Below are 16597 nucleotides of genomic sequence, written 5' to 3' on the forward strand. Positions count from 1 at the left end.
ATACAGACACCACTCCAGCCTGACTGTCCTAAAGGTTAACTGAAAATTAGAATAATAATTTAAACATAAATGTTTAGGTTTCCATATCTATCCTGTTTTCTTAAGTAATATCCTATGTACTCCATGTAGTAACATTTCAGAACTGAGAACCAAAGAGGAATACGTTGATTTTAATCACTCCTTTTTACACAGTATGAAAAAGTGTGACTGGCTCAAAAAAACTTTTTATTTAAATGGAATGTTTCAGGAAGTCTTTCATTTCAAATTTTATTGAATTTATATTGTAATTGCCATGTAAAATTAGTCATAACAAAATTTGGTTTTCAAAATATTTTTCTTATCCGTATTTGAAATGGAAGCAAAGGTCAAAACAATGGAAAATTATTTGAACCAGAGATGATGAGTTTCAGCCAGATTTATCACACAATTTGTCTAAATATAATTAAATAAGAATATCTTTCTTCATGTTCTGGGTGGGGAATTACTGTACAAAATTAAACCCTAAACTGATATTTTGGGGCAGAATTTCATATTTGTCTGCAGTTTGGCATAATCTGGGGTTTTTTTTAAGAAATCTAATCCTGCAGATTCCTTGCTTATTTGAATAAGCCATCCGTTACACTGCATCAACCATTCCTCCTGCTTGAAAAATTAGTTTTAAAACTTTAGTAATTAAGAAGTATATCCTCTGAGAAGAATGGAAAGGACAATAACGCGGGCATTAATGGAGAGCACTTCCTCTAACTGACATTCTGGTTATTACTATGTCTTAAATGCCAAAATCTGATAATACACTTCTGTAATTCCTTATATAATGAAATACTTAAGAAATATCTTACAGTCATTGGACCATCACTAACAACTATGAAATTAGGTGTCCCATAGGTTTTTTTTCCAATTTAAAGAGGGTTAAATTGCTAATTTACATGTTAATTAGCATTCATTCTAAAGAACACCAAATGTAATTCCATAGCATCTAGCATTTAACAATTTAGCTTATCAAGACATTAAATTTAAAAGAAGCTCTGCATTATTTGCAAGAAGTTTTTTTTGAGGCCTAATGATAAAAGGAATCTCATTATTCTAAGCAACATGCAATTTAAAAAGGATGAATACTGGCCATTTATTTACTTTATCACTGAGTACTAAGAAAGCAGCAAAGCATTGCCAGGGCAGCAGGTTCAGCAATTCTTAATAATGCCCACTGACCTGCACAGATTTGTAACTTTAAAATAAAGAATTGTTTCTGGTGACATTTCTTTGGAATCTGTTGCCTTGAGTCATGCCCAATCACCAGAGTGTGCTCAGTGGTATTTGCTAATGTTGCTTCTGCTGCTCTGGAGCTGCTCGGGTACATGCGCTTGCTGTAGTGTGCAATTGCAACATCTCTGCGTAGCATAGCTATAAATACAAGCCTCCCCTCATAACGTTTAAGAAAATATTGCATGATAACGTAAACTAAGCATTCACTTTAACATCATTTCAAACTGGCAAAATAAATATTCTTCATACATTGATGCCACAGAATTATCATATTGTTTACATCTTGCTTTTGCTCATATGCTGTATACTCTCTTTGCTTAAATGTTGATGTCATCCTGTATTGCTTTATGTTAACTTTATTTACATCAGTTTCTGTGATGTGACACGACCCGATTGTCTGTTTCACTGCACTGCTACTTCAGTATTTCAAAGATGCTGGATTGCAGGTATTTTGAAGCACGGTAGCTATGATGAAAACATGCTTTTAGAAAGGCAGGTTTTCTCTGTTTCTAAATAACAGAAGGAAGTGTTCAGGCCAAGAAAATAGAGTATTTTGGTCTTATATTATCCATCAGTGGCAAAAGATGGAATTGTACATGAGCAGCAGCATTATACATTCATTCTTTGCTTTTTTCCAGACCCCAGTCATTTTTAATGTTGTGTAAGTCTGAATTATTTTCAATACAATATTTTGTGCAATAAAACATCTGCAGTATTCTTGTTAACAGAATTAGTGTTGTGAAATGCAATTTTCATATAGCCTTTCTGGTTGATTTATTCGGTTCCTCAGCTCTAAGTGGAATGGCTTAGACATTGGTGGCTTTAAGTGGCTGACATTGACAGTCTCCTGTGCTTTATCCTGATATTCCCCATTATTTATGGATTATTTCTCCAGGTCCTTCCTCTTTTAACTCGATTTTCTCTCTTTGTTGTACACACCTTTCATTGTCTTCTAATTTCAGAGTGATACTGCCATGCCTTTCTGTTCTTGCAATTTCTGTCTCTCTCTGTTCATTACACCTATTCCCATAATTACTTCCTAAACCCACTTCGTCTGTTTCCCCCTCGTTTCACATCATCAGTTCTTTTGTAGCCAACAGCTTCATTCCCTGCACAAGATGGATTCATTCCTCAGGTATGGTCCATCTTCAGTACTGAGTCAGAGAGTTTTCTTAGAGAAAACAACATGCAACCTGCAATTAAAGATTTTATTAAAGAGCAGAGATATAGAAGTATCAGGTTAGGTTGTCCAAACAGTATTAATTCTGGTGCCTTATCACTTCCTTATTCTAGACTTTGCAAATACTATATATTTTGACTGTAATTTACTAATGGTTGGGATCCAAAAAGAAAATTTCAGCCCAATCTCTGAAAGCAACAGAAACCTGGGTCTTAAAATGCAAAATGTTTGGAAACCTTAATTATAAGCATCACAGCCAGTTCGGCATCTAACAATCCACTAGAAACCACGGGATAATATAGTTTGTAATCAAAACTAATTTAGGAACAAAAGGGACGAATTAAAGGGGTTAATTCACAGGAACAAATTCTGAAAGAATGAGAACTTTTAAAGTTAATTATGGGAAAGGCAGTGTGAGAAAATGAAAAGTATTCAGCAAGAAATTATCAAAAACTTGCTCTTCAGGATCAGTTACAGTCAGAATGGAAGTAATTTTGGGGAGTATGAACAAGAACACACACCGCAAAATCAGTGTATGATGAAAAGCTAAGAAAGTGTGAAGCTATAACAGAAATTAGAGAATGTCATAAGCATAAGAAACAGTAAGAAAATAGCTAGTTTCAAAATGAGCAAGAGAACAGCATGTCTTTAAGGCAAAAAGATACTGAAATCATAGGATAGACTATAGAAATTAATTCTTTCTTTTAGTTTTTGTTTTCACATGAAAGAAAACAAGACTTATGCCAGAAATGTAGAGTATACTGTTTCCAAGGGAAGAGAATGATGTGCTTAAAAGAAAGAGCAGAGAAAATTGAGTCGGTATGTGTATTGTAGAATAATGAATAAAGTAACAGTAAAGAATTCCTCAACATCAACACCCCCCCCCCCCCCCCCCAATTCAAGAGAAAATAAATATTGTGATGAAGCAGAAGTGTCTGACAAAGGGTGTACAGGCACAGATGATCATTCTAAATAATTGTCTAATGGTGATGGTTAAAACATAATAGGTAATAGATTTGCCTGAAGCTAAAATAAATGGGCATTTCACTGAAATTAAAGAATAATTTGTGGAAAAATCTAAGAAACTGTTCACCATATTGAATCACAATTTCAGTATTTTGCTATATGCAACAGAAGCATCTAATCAGGCTAGAGATACTTATGGTAAATGTTCTGAAGATAGAAAAAATAAATAATAAGTAATAACCTTCATCTCTAAAACCCTTCTCCTGTAAAACATCTCAGCATCCTGCATTTTGTGCATTTGAATGTTCTCCTTTATTTTTGTGGGGCTACTTATAGACATACACCTTAGGAAGTTCACAATTGTTTTCACGACTGAGCCTAATTAACACCCTCCAAATTGCACACACATAACCATTTGTGTATGTGGTAGTTGCTTTTGAACATAGCAATCTATTGGTACCTAAAAATAGGGCAATAACTACCACACATACAAAATTCCTTTATCACTTCAAGTCCACTTATAAACCAGCTGTTTGAGGGAATCTAACATCATATTACTGTTTCTCCCGCTTGACTCCTTTTCTTTTATCTTTAATACAATTCTGGTTCAGGGTTTCTTACTAGGGATGTAACAAATGTGAAAATTTTATTAAAAGTATGCAGGCATTTCTTAACAAGCATCAAACCAAGGTGATTTTTGTGAGCTTACAGGAGCAGAATGCTGATGGCTGCAGGCAGCAGCTCTCGTTAACTGGGAGAAAGAAATGCTGAGGTCTTTTGCCATTCAAGTTGTTTTCTGAGGAGGCTATAGAGAGTACAGACCTCATGTGCAAAACCTGGCCCTAAAAAAGCAGGCAGTTCTTAACAGCCAGTGTCCTGATACAAAGAAACAGAATCAGGGCTGCAGGGAAGGACGTTAACCTTGATCACATGGGAGTACAAGAGGGACAGTGGGTCCACCTGTATATCAAGGGAAAACAGCAGGGACCCCACAAGCACACATAGTAGTGGACCTTCATGGCAGTGTAGCCCTTTCTGTTTGATTGGTGTGCTCTTACAGCTAAATATATGATACTTTGTCCAGAAGAAGATTTCTTGGTGTTGCTGTGTTTGCCTAATTTCCCAGATCCCAAGGTGAAATCTTTCCGATATTGCTAAATCTGTTGCCTTTCCTCCAGATGAGTACTGTTTGGGTAATAGGAGAGGTGTACCTTAGGGCCAAAATACAAGAATTGCTTTTCCTCCAGTAAACATGCAGATGCTGGAAAAAAAAATCCTTAAAGATGAACGAACAAGATCTCAGCATTACACTTATTCCTGGCGCTTTCTCTGTGTTCACTTATCTGTGCATTTTCTAGGTGGTAGATGCAATGCTAGCTAAAGTGTAAGCATATTTGCTAGCTTTGATGTTTAACAGGAGCTAAATCTCTGCCTGAATTAGAGTTTAAATCCACAGGCACTATAAAGGCTTAATGGCAAGTGCCCACAGCTGTACGCACTAAATCAGACTTTCATGCAAAAAATACACCAAAGTGCTAGTATGCATGGATTTAAATATTAAAATACAGGTATGTGCATGTGAACTAGCGTAGACAGAAAGTTCTGTTCACCTACTTATACAGTGATGCCTGCTTCAAGTACACTAAAATTTATAGATTTTATTTTTCATCAGAGAGAATGTGATGTATTTAACTGTATGGCTAAATTTTGACAACAGAACTAAAAGACCTGTTTTGTCATCAGAAACCCCAAGATGGCAATACAGCCTTGTTTTTCTTTGCTACTTATTTCTATTATTATTATTATCATTACAATTATTATAGTGCAGTACATGGAACAGATTTGTGATTTTCTCCTTTGCTGACATCTAAAAGTCTTGCTGATTGCTAAGGATTATTTATACAAAAACTGAAAGCTCCAACTACTTTGACATTAACTGAATGGATGAATGCTATGCATGACCTGGAGGTATTAAAAGATTCCATTTAATAACATCGACCAAATAGACATCCTGCTCAAGTTCAGCTTCCTTTTAGAGAAGCACATGACTTAACAACCCTGTTAAAAAAATCTAAACTTCCATATTTTTTCAGCTTAGCATGTAACATACATCCACATATATTACATTTTCAGGCAGCAGCCTATATTGATTAGCTATATACTAATCACTTTTGAACAAATTCACATGAGGACCTTTAGCCTTTTCAGTGTTCAGATAGTTTCAACAGTGTCAAGGTAATCAGTCCTGATGCAGTTAACTTTTGTTGTAGAGAACACGGTGAGCAACTGATAGCACTCATCGTTCACCTTGATGCTTGATTAGAGATACTGTGGATTTATTAGATGTGCTACTGCCCGTGACTGGTGCCCAGAACTTTATAAAGTCATAGATTCCATAGCAAAGGAAAAACACAAAGGAAAAAAGCTGTTGATTTCAAGTGGGTTAGCTGGTATGCACCGATGAAGCAGGTATGCACAGGGCTATATGGTGATGAAAGTTTAGGTGGTCCCAGGAAAGTCACCCGCACTCCCACCCAGCCGTGTTAGGTATTAGGTTTAGCAATAGAGAGCTCAAGAAAAGCTGGATGGGAACACAGCCTTCCACTCAAACAGATTTTCTGAGTTTACTTTATCCAACTTTGCACTGAAAGAAATTAATTTCCAATAACAGGTAATATCAATGAAAAATTATTATAGAGTAGTGCATCAGGAAAGATGTTGACAACATTAGTTAAGACTAATGCTGACTAGACAACCAAAGAAATAAGAGCTGTTAAATACTCAGACAATATTACTCAAAAATATATAAATCATATTAGACCCCTCCAGGGTCATTACAGTGTTAGAAGATAATGAAGATATAGGCTGGGGAGATCATTGATATTCTGTCAAAGTTTTCTTTGTATGCTTATGTGTGTATATATGTGCATATATATATGTAGGTTTTATATATGTGTAAGTAATAATGTATGAGTATACAAAGAGAGAAAGAAAATGTTTCTGACTATACTGCTTTAGAATAACCTAACACAGTAGAAAGGCCAGTTAAGCAAATGGGGCCAGATTGTCATCATAATATTTTGCACCCATCTGAGGACAGGGCTGGTATGCCAGCTCCTAGATCTGAGACCCAGTACTTTCTGCTTTAGCAACTGCTTGAAATTATAGATAAGAAAATGGATCACAAAATTAATTTTATAAAACCATAATATTGGGAGATTAGAGTCATAATTCTTTGAATAAAATCTGTTTCCTCTGGAAGAGAAACAAAAAGCTTATGACGAAGTACTCAGTGCAACATCCTTTTTTCTGCCTTTATATCTTCTCTAAACAGCATTGCCACTTTAATACAAATTTTGAAGTAGTAACATTTAAATGGGAAATCTCATGAGAGGTCTACACTGTATTGTTTCTGTGATGGAAAGAGTCCCTCGTTTTAATTTACTCTCCATTAGAAGAATGATGCTTAGAACACATCCCTGCGGATGACTGAAGGTACCCTTACATTTCTGCTGGGAAACAGAAAACATACCTTAGGAGAAAGAAGATTTCCAGGTGGCTACTATCCCTTCCATAAAAAACATTTTGAAACTAAGCTAACTAAAACCACAGGAAGCGATAAATTAACTTGTTTTCTTTGAAGATTACTCTGATAAAAGTAAGAAGAATAAAGGTTCTTCCAGACAGACTATAAAAGTCAGAGAAAAGGGTACATCCACACTATTCCTAGAGGCAAAGTAATGCTGTTCCCATACTTGGTTGAGCAGTCAAGAAGTGAGAGGGGAGAAGAGACTGAATTACCCTGACACATCAGGAGGGTAGCTAGTTAATCTTGCGCTAACTGAACTACATCTGAAAGGACAGGATGGGGTGGGCTTGTACTGCTAGTATGTCTTGTGCATTTCCATACAGACTCTTAATTCCCAGTACTATGTCTGCCAGCTTTTAAAGCAGTAAATTTACCTAAAAATTGCTTAAACATCCCCTTTTATAACGGAAAGCTGCCAAAACTTCCCCTGCCCAACAACCCAATCATAGATGATACATCAAGCAGGCTGTTTTATTTTTCATCAGCTGCTCTTTGCAGGGTGTGTGTGTGTGAAGAGGGAAGGGCACAAATGGACTCATTTGAGTTCAGATGCATTTCTGGCAAGTAAAAAAACAGCTGAAGGGTGAAAAAGATTCTTTGTGCAGCAAATGAGGATTTATAGGGATTAGAGTCACATGTTTAGGATCTGGAAAAGCATTTGTCTTGTATTATTATAACCATTTATATGGATTAATTAATGGAATGGTGATGTAAGGAATTGCTTTTGATTTCATACAAAAATACGTTAGATGAATCTAGCCCTGTTTTGGAAGTGATGGGCCAAAAGAGTCCCATTAATATCCATGGATAACTGACTCTGGGCTGCTTGACTTCAGCGGGATGTTTCAACATGATGGGTGGGCAGACACTAGGCAGTTTGTTAATGCAGAGCGGTGATAGATGCATGCAGAAAATTCCAGGCTGATTTGCATGCGCTATAATACTGCAAAAGACAATAAGATTGCTTGCAGCAAGAGTGAGGAGGTTTGCCTTTAACACGGTTTGTTTTACTCAACATTTATTATTTCTAGTCCTCTGTCAGAAATACCTCCAGCTTCTAAATGATTCATATATTTGCAAGGTAGCTCCTGACCCCCATGCACCCAGAAGTGTGATCACCCAGAAGACACTAATACCCTGGTGACTTAAATGCACAATATACATGAGAACTTGAACTGTGTAATGCATGTAAGTGCTAGTAGAAAAACAACTGTGGAATCCTGTTCAATGTTCTTATGTCTTAGATTAGCAGATAACATCTGTTCATCAGAAGTTCAGAACTGCTCAGTCCTGAACTTTGCAATGTTCTTCAAATTCTGAAGTGCTTATGTGACTTAATTGCATTTTGTTTCCATAATGCCAACTGAAATAAGGATTTTGCTAAAACTGGAGGAAAACTAGGATGTAAAAAGCAGACATAGAAGGTTAATAGGTATATATGGGTAGGATATACCTACCATACAGATCTGATAAAGTTGATACAAAAGCAATGACAAACAATTAGCATCTATTATCTTTTCCCAAGAACCTAATACCTTGTTCAAAAGTAGCCATTATTTTCTATTATGTTCTGCATGCAAGGCAAAATGTATTCTACCCTGAGAAATATTAAGAGACATAGATTTCAACTTCAGAAACATATGCTTTTTTAAATAAAGCTTTTCTGTCCTTGAAACAACATGGTCATATGCCTTCTGCATCCAAAAGAGGGACCTGGATATTTGACGAAGTGGTCCTTTCTCCTCCCTCTAGTTTATAAGCAATTCCACATTTCATTTAGATCTATCAAATTCAGTGTGAATATTGTTATTGAGCACCTATCTAAAACTATAGACAGTGATCTTTCAGTCAAAGGGGCTTAAAAAATTGTGGTAAAGATTAAAACAATTCATATTTCACATTTTATTTTAATGAAAAATAGCATGTTGAAGTCAAAACCATCAAATGTTAAATTGCCTTCTACTTGTGTGAATTTAGAAACCTCCCGCAATCAGTGAGGGACGAAGATGGACTACTGTAACATGCACGGACATTTGTCAGGCTTACCTGCTTGTGAGCGTGATCATAAGAATTGATGTGGTTGTCAAATTCCTGGTGTTTGTGGTACTGCTTGTCACACAGTTCACAGTAGAAGTTAGCCTTCACATCCTCCAGAGCCTTGGCTGCAGCTTTCTCCTTCTCAGCGTAGTCCTGCAAAGGAAGAAGCAAAGGAATGGGTTGTAGAGGAATACCATCAGGACACTGCCTAGCTCCTGGGCAGGAAAGCTGAGCAGTGGAGAAGACATGAGCCACCAGGTATGCAGGGTTAGTCTGTAAACTGTTACAGCACTGTCCCAGTTTGCACCAACATGTGTCTGCTCTTTCAGGTATTATTGCTTAGAAGAAAGAAACTAGTTTTAGTCTGATATTAAGGCTGATTAACTTTTGTGTTCTGCTTTCTACCTTCTATGAAACATTCAGCAGGGCCAGGCTATGGCTGGCTGAGATTTCCCTGGAGCAGAGCCACCTCAGCAGGAGCCTTTTCCATGCCACCCTGTCCCTTCCCCATCTCTGCGTGAGGGGACACACAATCCAGCCCACCCAAACTGAATGTAACTCTCACCCACCCCGCACAGACCCCAACCACTGGCAAGAGCTCTAACTCATGTCCAGCCTCAGGCAAACACAGCCAAAAACAGGAAAAACACAATTAGTTCCTATGTAGTCCCCCTCCATGCCTCCCTAATGACTCAGGTGGGTGCTCTGGAGGGTCGAGCACATTGATTTCAATATACAGTATTAGGTAAAAGAGAAAATTTAAAACTTAGGAGCCAAAAGTTACTGAGGTCCAAAAAATGCACTTAAACAAGGGGACTGATATTCAAAATTGGCAGCAGCCTTTGCCAACCTTATTATTATGACACTTTTTAAACATTTTACATTAGAGGTTAAAGAGCAAACTTCTGACATGGAAAACACGAACAAAAAAGTTGGTAAAAGCAATTCATTTTATATTTGTATTGACAAGTTGATATTACTTGAGTGTATGTAATATATTGCCAGAAATTGTAGTAATTCATCATTTGCTGTATCATTTTACTCACCTAAAGAAATGGATACTTTCTGCCACCAGGCTTTCCATGCTATGCAGTCAGTTCTGTCTACCGTCTACATGTTTTCACTACCCTTTGCATGACAAACTCAAAGTACACCAAACCAGGGACATACTGCACATCTGGGACACCCTGCTCCTAGTATATCCTGCTGCCCAGCACTGCTCTAGGGACCACGCCAGGGTGGAGGCAAGCCTCTGGGCACAGCAGATCAATGCGAATAAACATTCTGAGCCTTTCAGAGGGGGAAGGGCTTTCTTAATGAGTGTCACATGTTTCGAGTCAGAGACTTGACCAAGCAGGAGGGGTGCTGGTTGTCAATGTGACACTGAGCTTCGGACAGCTCTGTGCTCTGAGTCCTTCTGCTCTGCCCTGGTCTTTATGCCATCAGGTTGGTTACAGTAGGTCTTTCTCACACAGTAGTTTAGAGGCTGCTGTTGCTAGTGAAATTAACTTCACCTAAACTAGACTGTCTAGAAGTTAGGTGTATGATCTAAGGCAGTATTCTAAGCTTCCTCTGTAAGAAATAGAAAAATGATAACCACTGCCAAAGGGTGATTAATTCCATCTATTTCAAAAACCTGTTTTAGGATGAGATGAAACTCTCCAGAGGTGCTATCTCTCTCCATTGACCACTGCAAGGCTCTAAATTACTAACCTGGCCTACATCTTTAATTCTTAGATTGCTGAACTCAGGGATAATGAATTCTATATTGTATTTCTTTATATTCCATTCTAAATCCCCCCATGGAACTTGCATGAACTGACCTGCTTGAAGGAAGGAGAACAAAGAGGAATTTTGTGCCTAGAATTTTGATTTTACGTCTTACAGCAGATGCCAATGACATGCCAGTCCCTCCCACAGGGCAAACACCCAAATAAATCTCTTTCCTACATACATACAGCTCAGGTGGGTTAGTGTACTGTGGTGTACTCAGATTGGCCAACTGTGTAAACAGGTAGCCTGAGCTAACATTTCTCCTCTTGAGAAGCTGCTCAGTAATGGTAGTTAATACCTGATTGTATCAGGGGGAAATATTCTTGCAATCAAATAGTTAAGTAGCTTTCATTAGTTATTTAAATCTACAAAGCCCATTAAAAACTGATACTTTTCGGCTTATGCTTCAGACCCATTCTTTTGATAGCATTAATTATTCACTGGGCCTTTGGTATAATTAAAATGCATAAATTAGAATGTGGATGCAATAGCATTAATTATGCAGAGATGTCTTCCCTGGAAGTCAAGTGTTGGGGGGCAACATATTTTTATTCTAAACTGGTAAAAATGTAAGTTTTGCACTCACTGGCAGCCAGCCAATGCATAATTCTTTTTTTGGTGGGTGGGGTTTTTTTTTCCCCGGGTCTGAACTGTCAATTAAATGTTTACAGCCTACTCCATCTTTGCTTCTGCTGAAGGAGAAGCCTAATTGTTTAGGGCAAACACACCACATTACTGTCTGTGAAGCACAACTGAAACTGCTGCTCATGAGCATTCCAAACTGCCAACTTTATCTTTCTCAGCAGAAATTAATACAGTTCCCTTAGCATAAAGATGTTTTAAAATAGCAACAAGGCAGCTCCCAGGTGCACCCTAAGATAATCACAACTACCTCCATTGCCTTATTGCTTAATTATGCTTGTCTACCGCGGCAAAAGATATAATTTCCTGCTTGCTTATCGATCAGATGCAGGGAAATTGAATGCTACATCACATACTTTAGAAAGGTCATGGATTTTTCTTTCTCTACAAAGACATAAGAACTTCTAGCACTACAGTAAATTGTGCATAGTCAAATGAATTTTCACATCCAGACTGCTAATATCATCTCCCTAGGACTATAGTTACTGGTGGTCAATTTTGGCATAATAAATACGGTCATGTGAAAGAAAATCTGTAGAATTACACCTGCAGAAAACATATGTGACCATGAACGCCTGACTACACCAATGCAGACACAGGAAAGCAGGAAAGATGCACCAAAGTTTTTTAAACTAGGGACCACCAATGGTAATGAATAAGTGTGTCACAGTCTCATAAACTATTCTGGATCATACGCTACTTACTAATGACATATAGCCGGGGTTAACAAATGCATGCATACTTATAGGATAACATACATTAACAGTTCTGTCTTTGAACCATGGACAACAGTAAGTGCAAGCTGATGTCAGGGATGATGCAGTCGTCGTAGGTAAGAATTCCTAGAAACCACGGGCTAACCACCGTCCATGTTGCTGGATGCAGATAGCATACTGTATAAGGATATATGAGTGCAAAATATACCTAAATGCATTTTTTTCCTAGAAGCCCGCAAAATGATTCCATATTATAAATTGTAATTACATTCACATCAGTTTGGCCCACAGAGGCATATAACTGTAATTAATGTTTATATATTGGATTAATTTAAAAAGAATACCTCTATTGCCCGTTAGGCTGGAAGTGCTTTCGCTTAGCAGTTACTTTTGCAGTATGCTTCTTATTGTGAAAATGCAATTAATGGTATCTGACATTTCATTTTCTAATATAGGGAAAATCAATGAAAAATTCCATGTAACTGAATTTTCTAGAATGTTGCCACTGACATCTAGTCAATTAGAAATCATTTATTAAATCCAGCGTCTGTAAGAGATATTTAATAGACTGCATGGCCATTAAAGTATGCTGATCTAGACAAAACAATACCACATTGCCTGCCTCCGTAACTGATAGTAAATATATCTACTCTGTTCAAATGGATTAAGGTGAAAAGTAGGTCACTTGATAGAGCAAAACTTTCAGAGGCAGTTTTCTATAAACCCATGGATTTCTACAAATATAGTGGAGTAAATGCATAGTGCTCGTAAATAGAACATGACAAAAATATTACATTATTAGCCCTCTTTTGGTCACCTGTTTCTAAATTGGAATGGAATGCAGATTTAGTGACAGAACAGCTAACTCACATTAATGCAGAACTCAGTAAGTGACAGACTGCTCCCTCTTTGGGGACATAAGCAATCAGAGTTGTTAGAGTTTGATAACTTAAATATAATTGTGTGAATCAGATTAGATATGAGTGCAAGTATTAAATACCGATGCAACTACTGAGATGCCTCTTGGGCATTCTCAGACTAGAGGTTAGAGAAGAAGTAGGACAAATATAAGCTACAGAACTATATTCTATGTCTAAGAATTTTAAGTATGTTTTCATTAGTGACTTAGATGACAAAAATTAATTGTGATTGTGTATGAAATATATGAATGATAGTAATTAACAGCACAGGGCATACAAATGCTTTAGGGACCAGGATTGTGATTCAAAATTACTGTAATAATCTTGAGATATGGTCTGAAATCAGCAAGATAAAATTCAGTAAGATGTGTGTCAAGTGCTGCCTTTTGGAGAGGGAAATCTCATTCACAAATACCAGATTGTGAGTAGCTGAGTAAACACCAATGCAAGGGAAAAAGTTCGGGAGGTTAGAGTGGAAAAGAAATTAAATGAAAGTCAACAATGAAAGTCAAGGCGAATCACATTCTGGCATGTTAATAGCAGTGTTATATGTAAGACGCTGAGGGTAATAATTTGACTTGATTCAGTATTGGTGAAACGTCAGCTGTAAAATACTATTGGATACATCTACACCAGCAAATAACTTGGCTCCTGGAACCTGGCCCTCCATCATCCCCACTCCATGTGTGACAGTTCATTCTCAGCCTTTCATTTCGGATTAAACTTGCTGGTTCCCTTTGAGATAAAAATGAGTGCAGTTCTAGAATAACATTCTGTTCAGGGACCACACTCTACAGGCAGCAGGGATGAGACTTCACCAGGCTCTCCATGCCTTGTATAGTCTTCCAACAACCATCAGTCTGCATTCCCCCAGGCATCCCCATCTCATGACCTCCCCCAAGGCAAGCAACATGTGTATGCCATGAAAAAGCATTGCAGCATCATGCCACAGAAGAACTACCCAGGCAGTATTTTAACATAGCGCTCACACTTTTTCAGACAGACTGAAATAAAAACAAATATTGAAAATATACCTGAGGGTACGGCCACACAGACCTGAGGGGACTTAGGCCAAACATGGACATAACCTGTTTGTCCCAGGATGCAGTGTGGCTGACAGTTTTTTCTACATCACTGGGCCTGAGATACTAGGTCTGCTTGTTGGGGCAGATCAAAGTGTAGATGTAGCCTTAAAGGCAATTTTGGTCCCCACGATTTGAGAAAGAAATATATGTACCTGGGAGATCCTTGAGCAGGACAGTAGGGATAAGAGGTTTAAAAGTGAATAACATCCTTAAATTAGACAACCTAGATTTCAATCTATAATTCATATTTTCATTGGATCATTCATGTAAGCACTTGTAATTAACTTTTATTGAGGGAAATCTGTAGAACTGTGGGGGCTGGTACAGAACATCTCTGGGGGTCAGGACCTGCACATGGATGGGTAGAGAGAGCAACTGTAGGACTTTCATTTTGAGTGTTCATTCACCACTTCTTCCTCATTCACCAATTCTTGGGATAACCACATGTAATTTTTAGGCCCTTATCTTTTCTTCTGCAGCTACAGCGAAATAGATTTTAAAAGATTTCTAAAACTTAGTAGGCAGGTGATAGAATGCAGGAAGTAATCAAAGTACTTGTGTGCAGTGTGAAACTTGAGTACCAGAAAAATGTCCTTATATTAGGATATGTAACTGAACATCAGGATGGTTGAATTTCCCTGAATGCCCTCTTTTTTTCCCCCAGGAGAAGACTCTGCTCTCTTTCCTAAGGAATTTCCTAGGAAAGTTTAGCTGTGGAGATAGAATAGAAAGCAAGTAATGTTGTTCAGCTGCAATAACCAGCAACACAGAACACTTTCATTTACCTCACACATGTTCTGCCATTCTCCACCTTGAAAACTCTATGCAGAGTTTCTGCCAGTGTGGGATCTCTGGTGAGGAATTACAGAGTTGTCTGTTGCAAAGGAATTCTTTCTTCTTCAAAAGCAGCCAATACTACCATTCTCCACTGATTTATAGAGGGCAGCTCCTAACTTCTGCAAATAAATACATCTTCATATTTTTCACACGCAGCCAATTACTGCAGCATTTTCAATTATATGCGCTTCCATTTGCTACTAGAATGCTGAGACCTGAGAAGTGCAATGCTTTTAGCAGGTCCCACATGCCCTTCAGAGTACAAACCTGCTGGAACTAATAGGACAGATAGAGAGCTGTAACTTTAAGGAGTCATAAACCTATTCCTAACTTATTTAGTATTAATCAAAAACATCAGTGCAGATTGGGATCAGCCTTACAGGACACATGAATTCAAAGAAAAGCAGCAGAGCTATTCAGGTCTTCAGCAAATCTTTAATATTCTAAGACACACTACTGCTTCTCATAACTTTATAAGGACTTACACTTTGAGATTTTCTAAACACTTTTTCAACTTTATAAATGGAGCATATAAACACTCAAAATCTTTGCTGTGGATATAGAAGACATTTTTCAAACATCTCAATGTGATTCAACATTTTCCCCCTCATTTTCAGAAATTGGTGGAACTTAAGCAGCTACACCTATTAGATTACCTGAAAATATGATCAAAAGTTGACCTGCAAAGGGAATTAGCTACCTAACTGAAAGTTACATACAAAATTGTATGTGTTCAGTTTAATTTTAAAAGAAATATATAATAAAGTGCATTTGAGAGTTTAGATAATTTTTCATTGCAAAGGGATATATTTAAAGAGCTTGAAGGAAGTAATTAGCAAAATGTAATTTCTTTAAGTGAACAAAACTGCCTGGAATGACACAAAGTGCAGAAACAAGGGTTCTAGGATAAATAAGCAGCTCAAAGAGGATATTAGAACCAGAATGGAAATAATATAAATAATAAAGAAAACTGAATCACCAATTTCAGAAAATGAAGGCATAACGTGAAGATAAGCGGTGAGTGGTGTCCCTCAGGGGTCCATACTGGGACCAGTACTGTTTAATGTCTTCATCAGTGATAGAGACAGTAGGATCAAGTGCACCCTCAGCAAGTTTGCAGATGACACCAAGCTGAGTTGTGTGGTTGACACACCTGAGGGATGGGGTGCCATCCAGAGTGACCTGGACAAGCTCGAGAAGTGGGCCCGTGTGAACATCATGAACTTCAGGTGCAAGGCCCTGCACCTGAGTGGGGCAACCTGCAGCTGAAACAGAAGGTGTTGAAGGATCTGCTCTCATGTATTAACCAACTAGTGAGATTCAGATGTAGAAATTATAATATTTTAATACAGCAAATGCAGAATTTCCAGAAGAGATGGGGAAATACACCCAAATGTTTGCCCAGAGAGGTTGTGGAGTCTCCTTCCCTGGAAACATTTAAAACCTGCCTGGACACGGTCCTGTGCCCCCTGCTCTAGGTGTGCCTGATCAAGCAGGAGGGTTGGGGGAGATGATCTCCAGAGGCCCCTTCCAACCCCTGCCATTCTGTGGTTCCGTAAAGACCAAATGGTACACAAAGCCTTCACTAT

General features: G+C 37.8%; 1 protein-coding gene across 1 annotated transcript in view; it reads right to left on the minus strand.

Moving 5' to 3' along the window:
• ZNF804B (zinc finger protein 804B) overlaps nt 1-16307 on the minus strand; it is a 45281-nt gene extending 28974 nt beyond the window's left edge. The window contains exons 1-2 of the mRNA XM_064441820.1: nt 16013-16307; nt 9045-9373 (exon numbers count right to left, since the gene is read on the minus strand). Of these exons, the coding sequence (XP_064297890.1) occupies nt 9045-9373; nt 16013-16307 (624 nt within the window). The remainder of the gene's footprint in view (nt 1-9044; nt 9374-16012) is intronic.
• Between the last annotated feature and the right edge of the window lie 290 nt (nt 16308-16597).

Source organism: Phalacrocorax carbo, chromosome 2 (genome assembly GCF_963921805.1).
Source record: "Phalacrocorax carbo chromosome 2, bPhaCar2.1, whole genome shotgun sequence".
Lineage (NCBI taxonomy): Eukaryota > Metazoa > Chordata > Aves > Suliformes > Phalacrocoracidae > Phalacrocorax > Phalacrocorax carbo.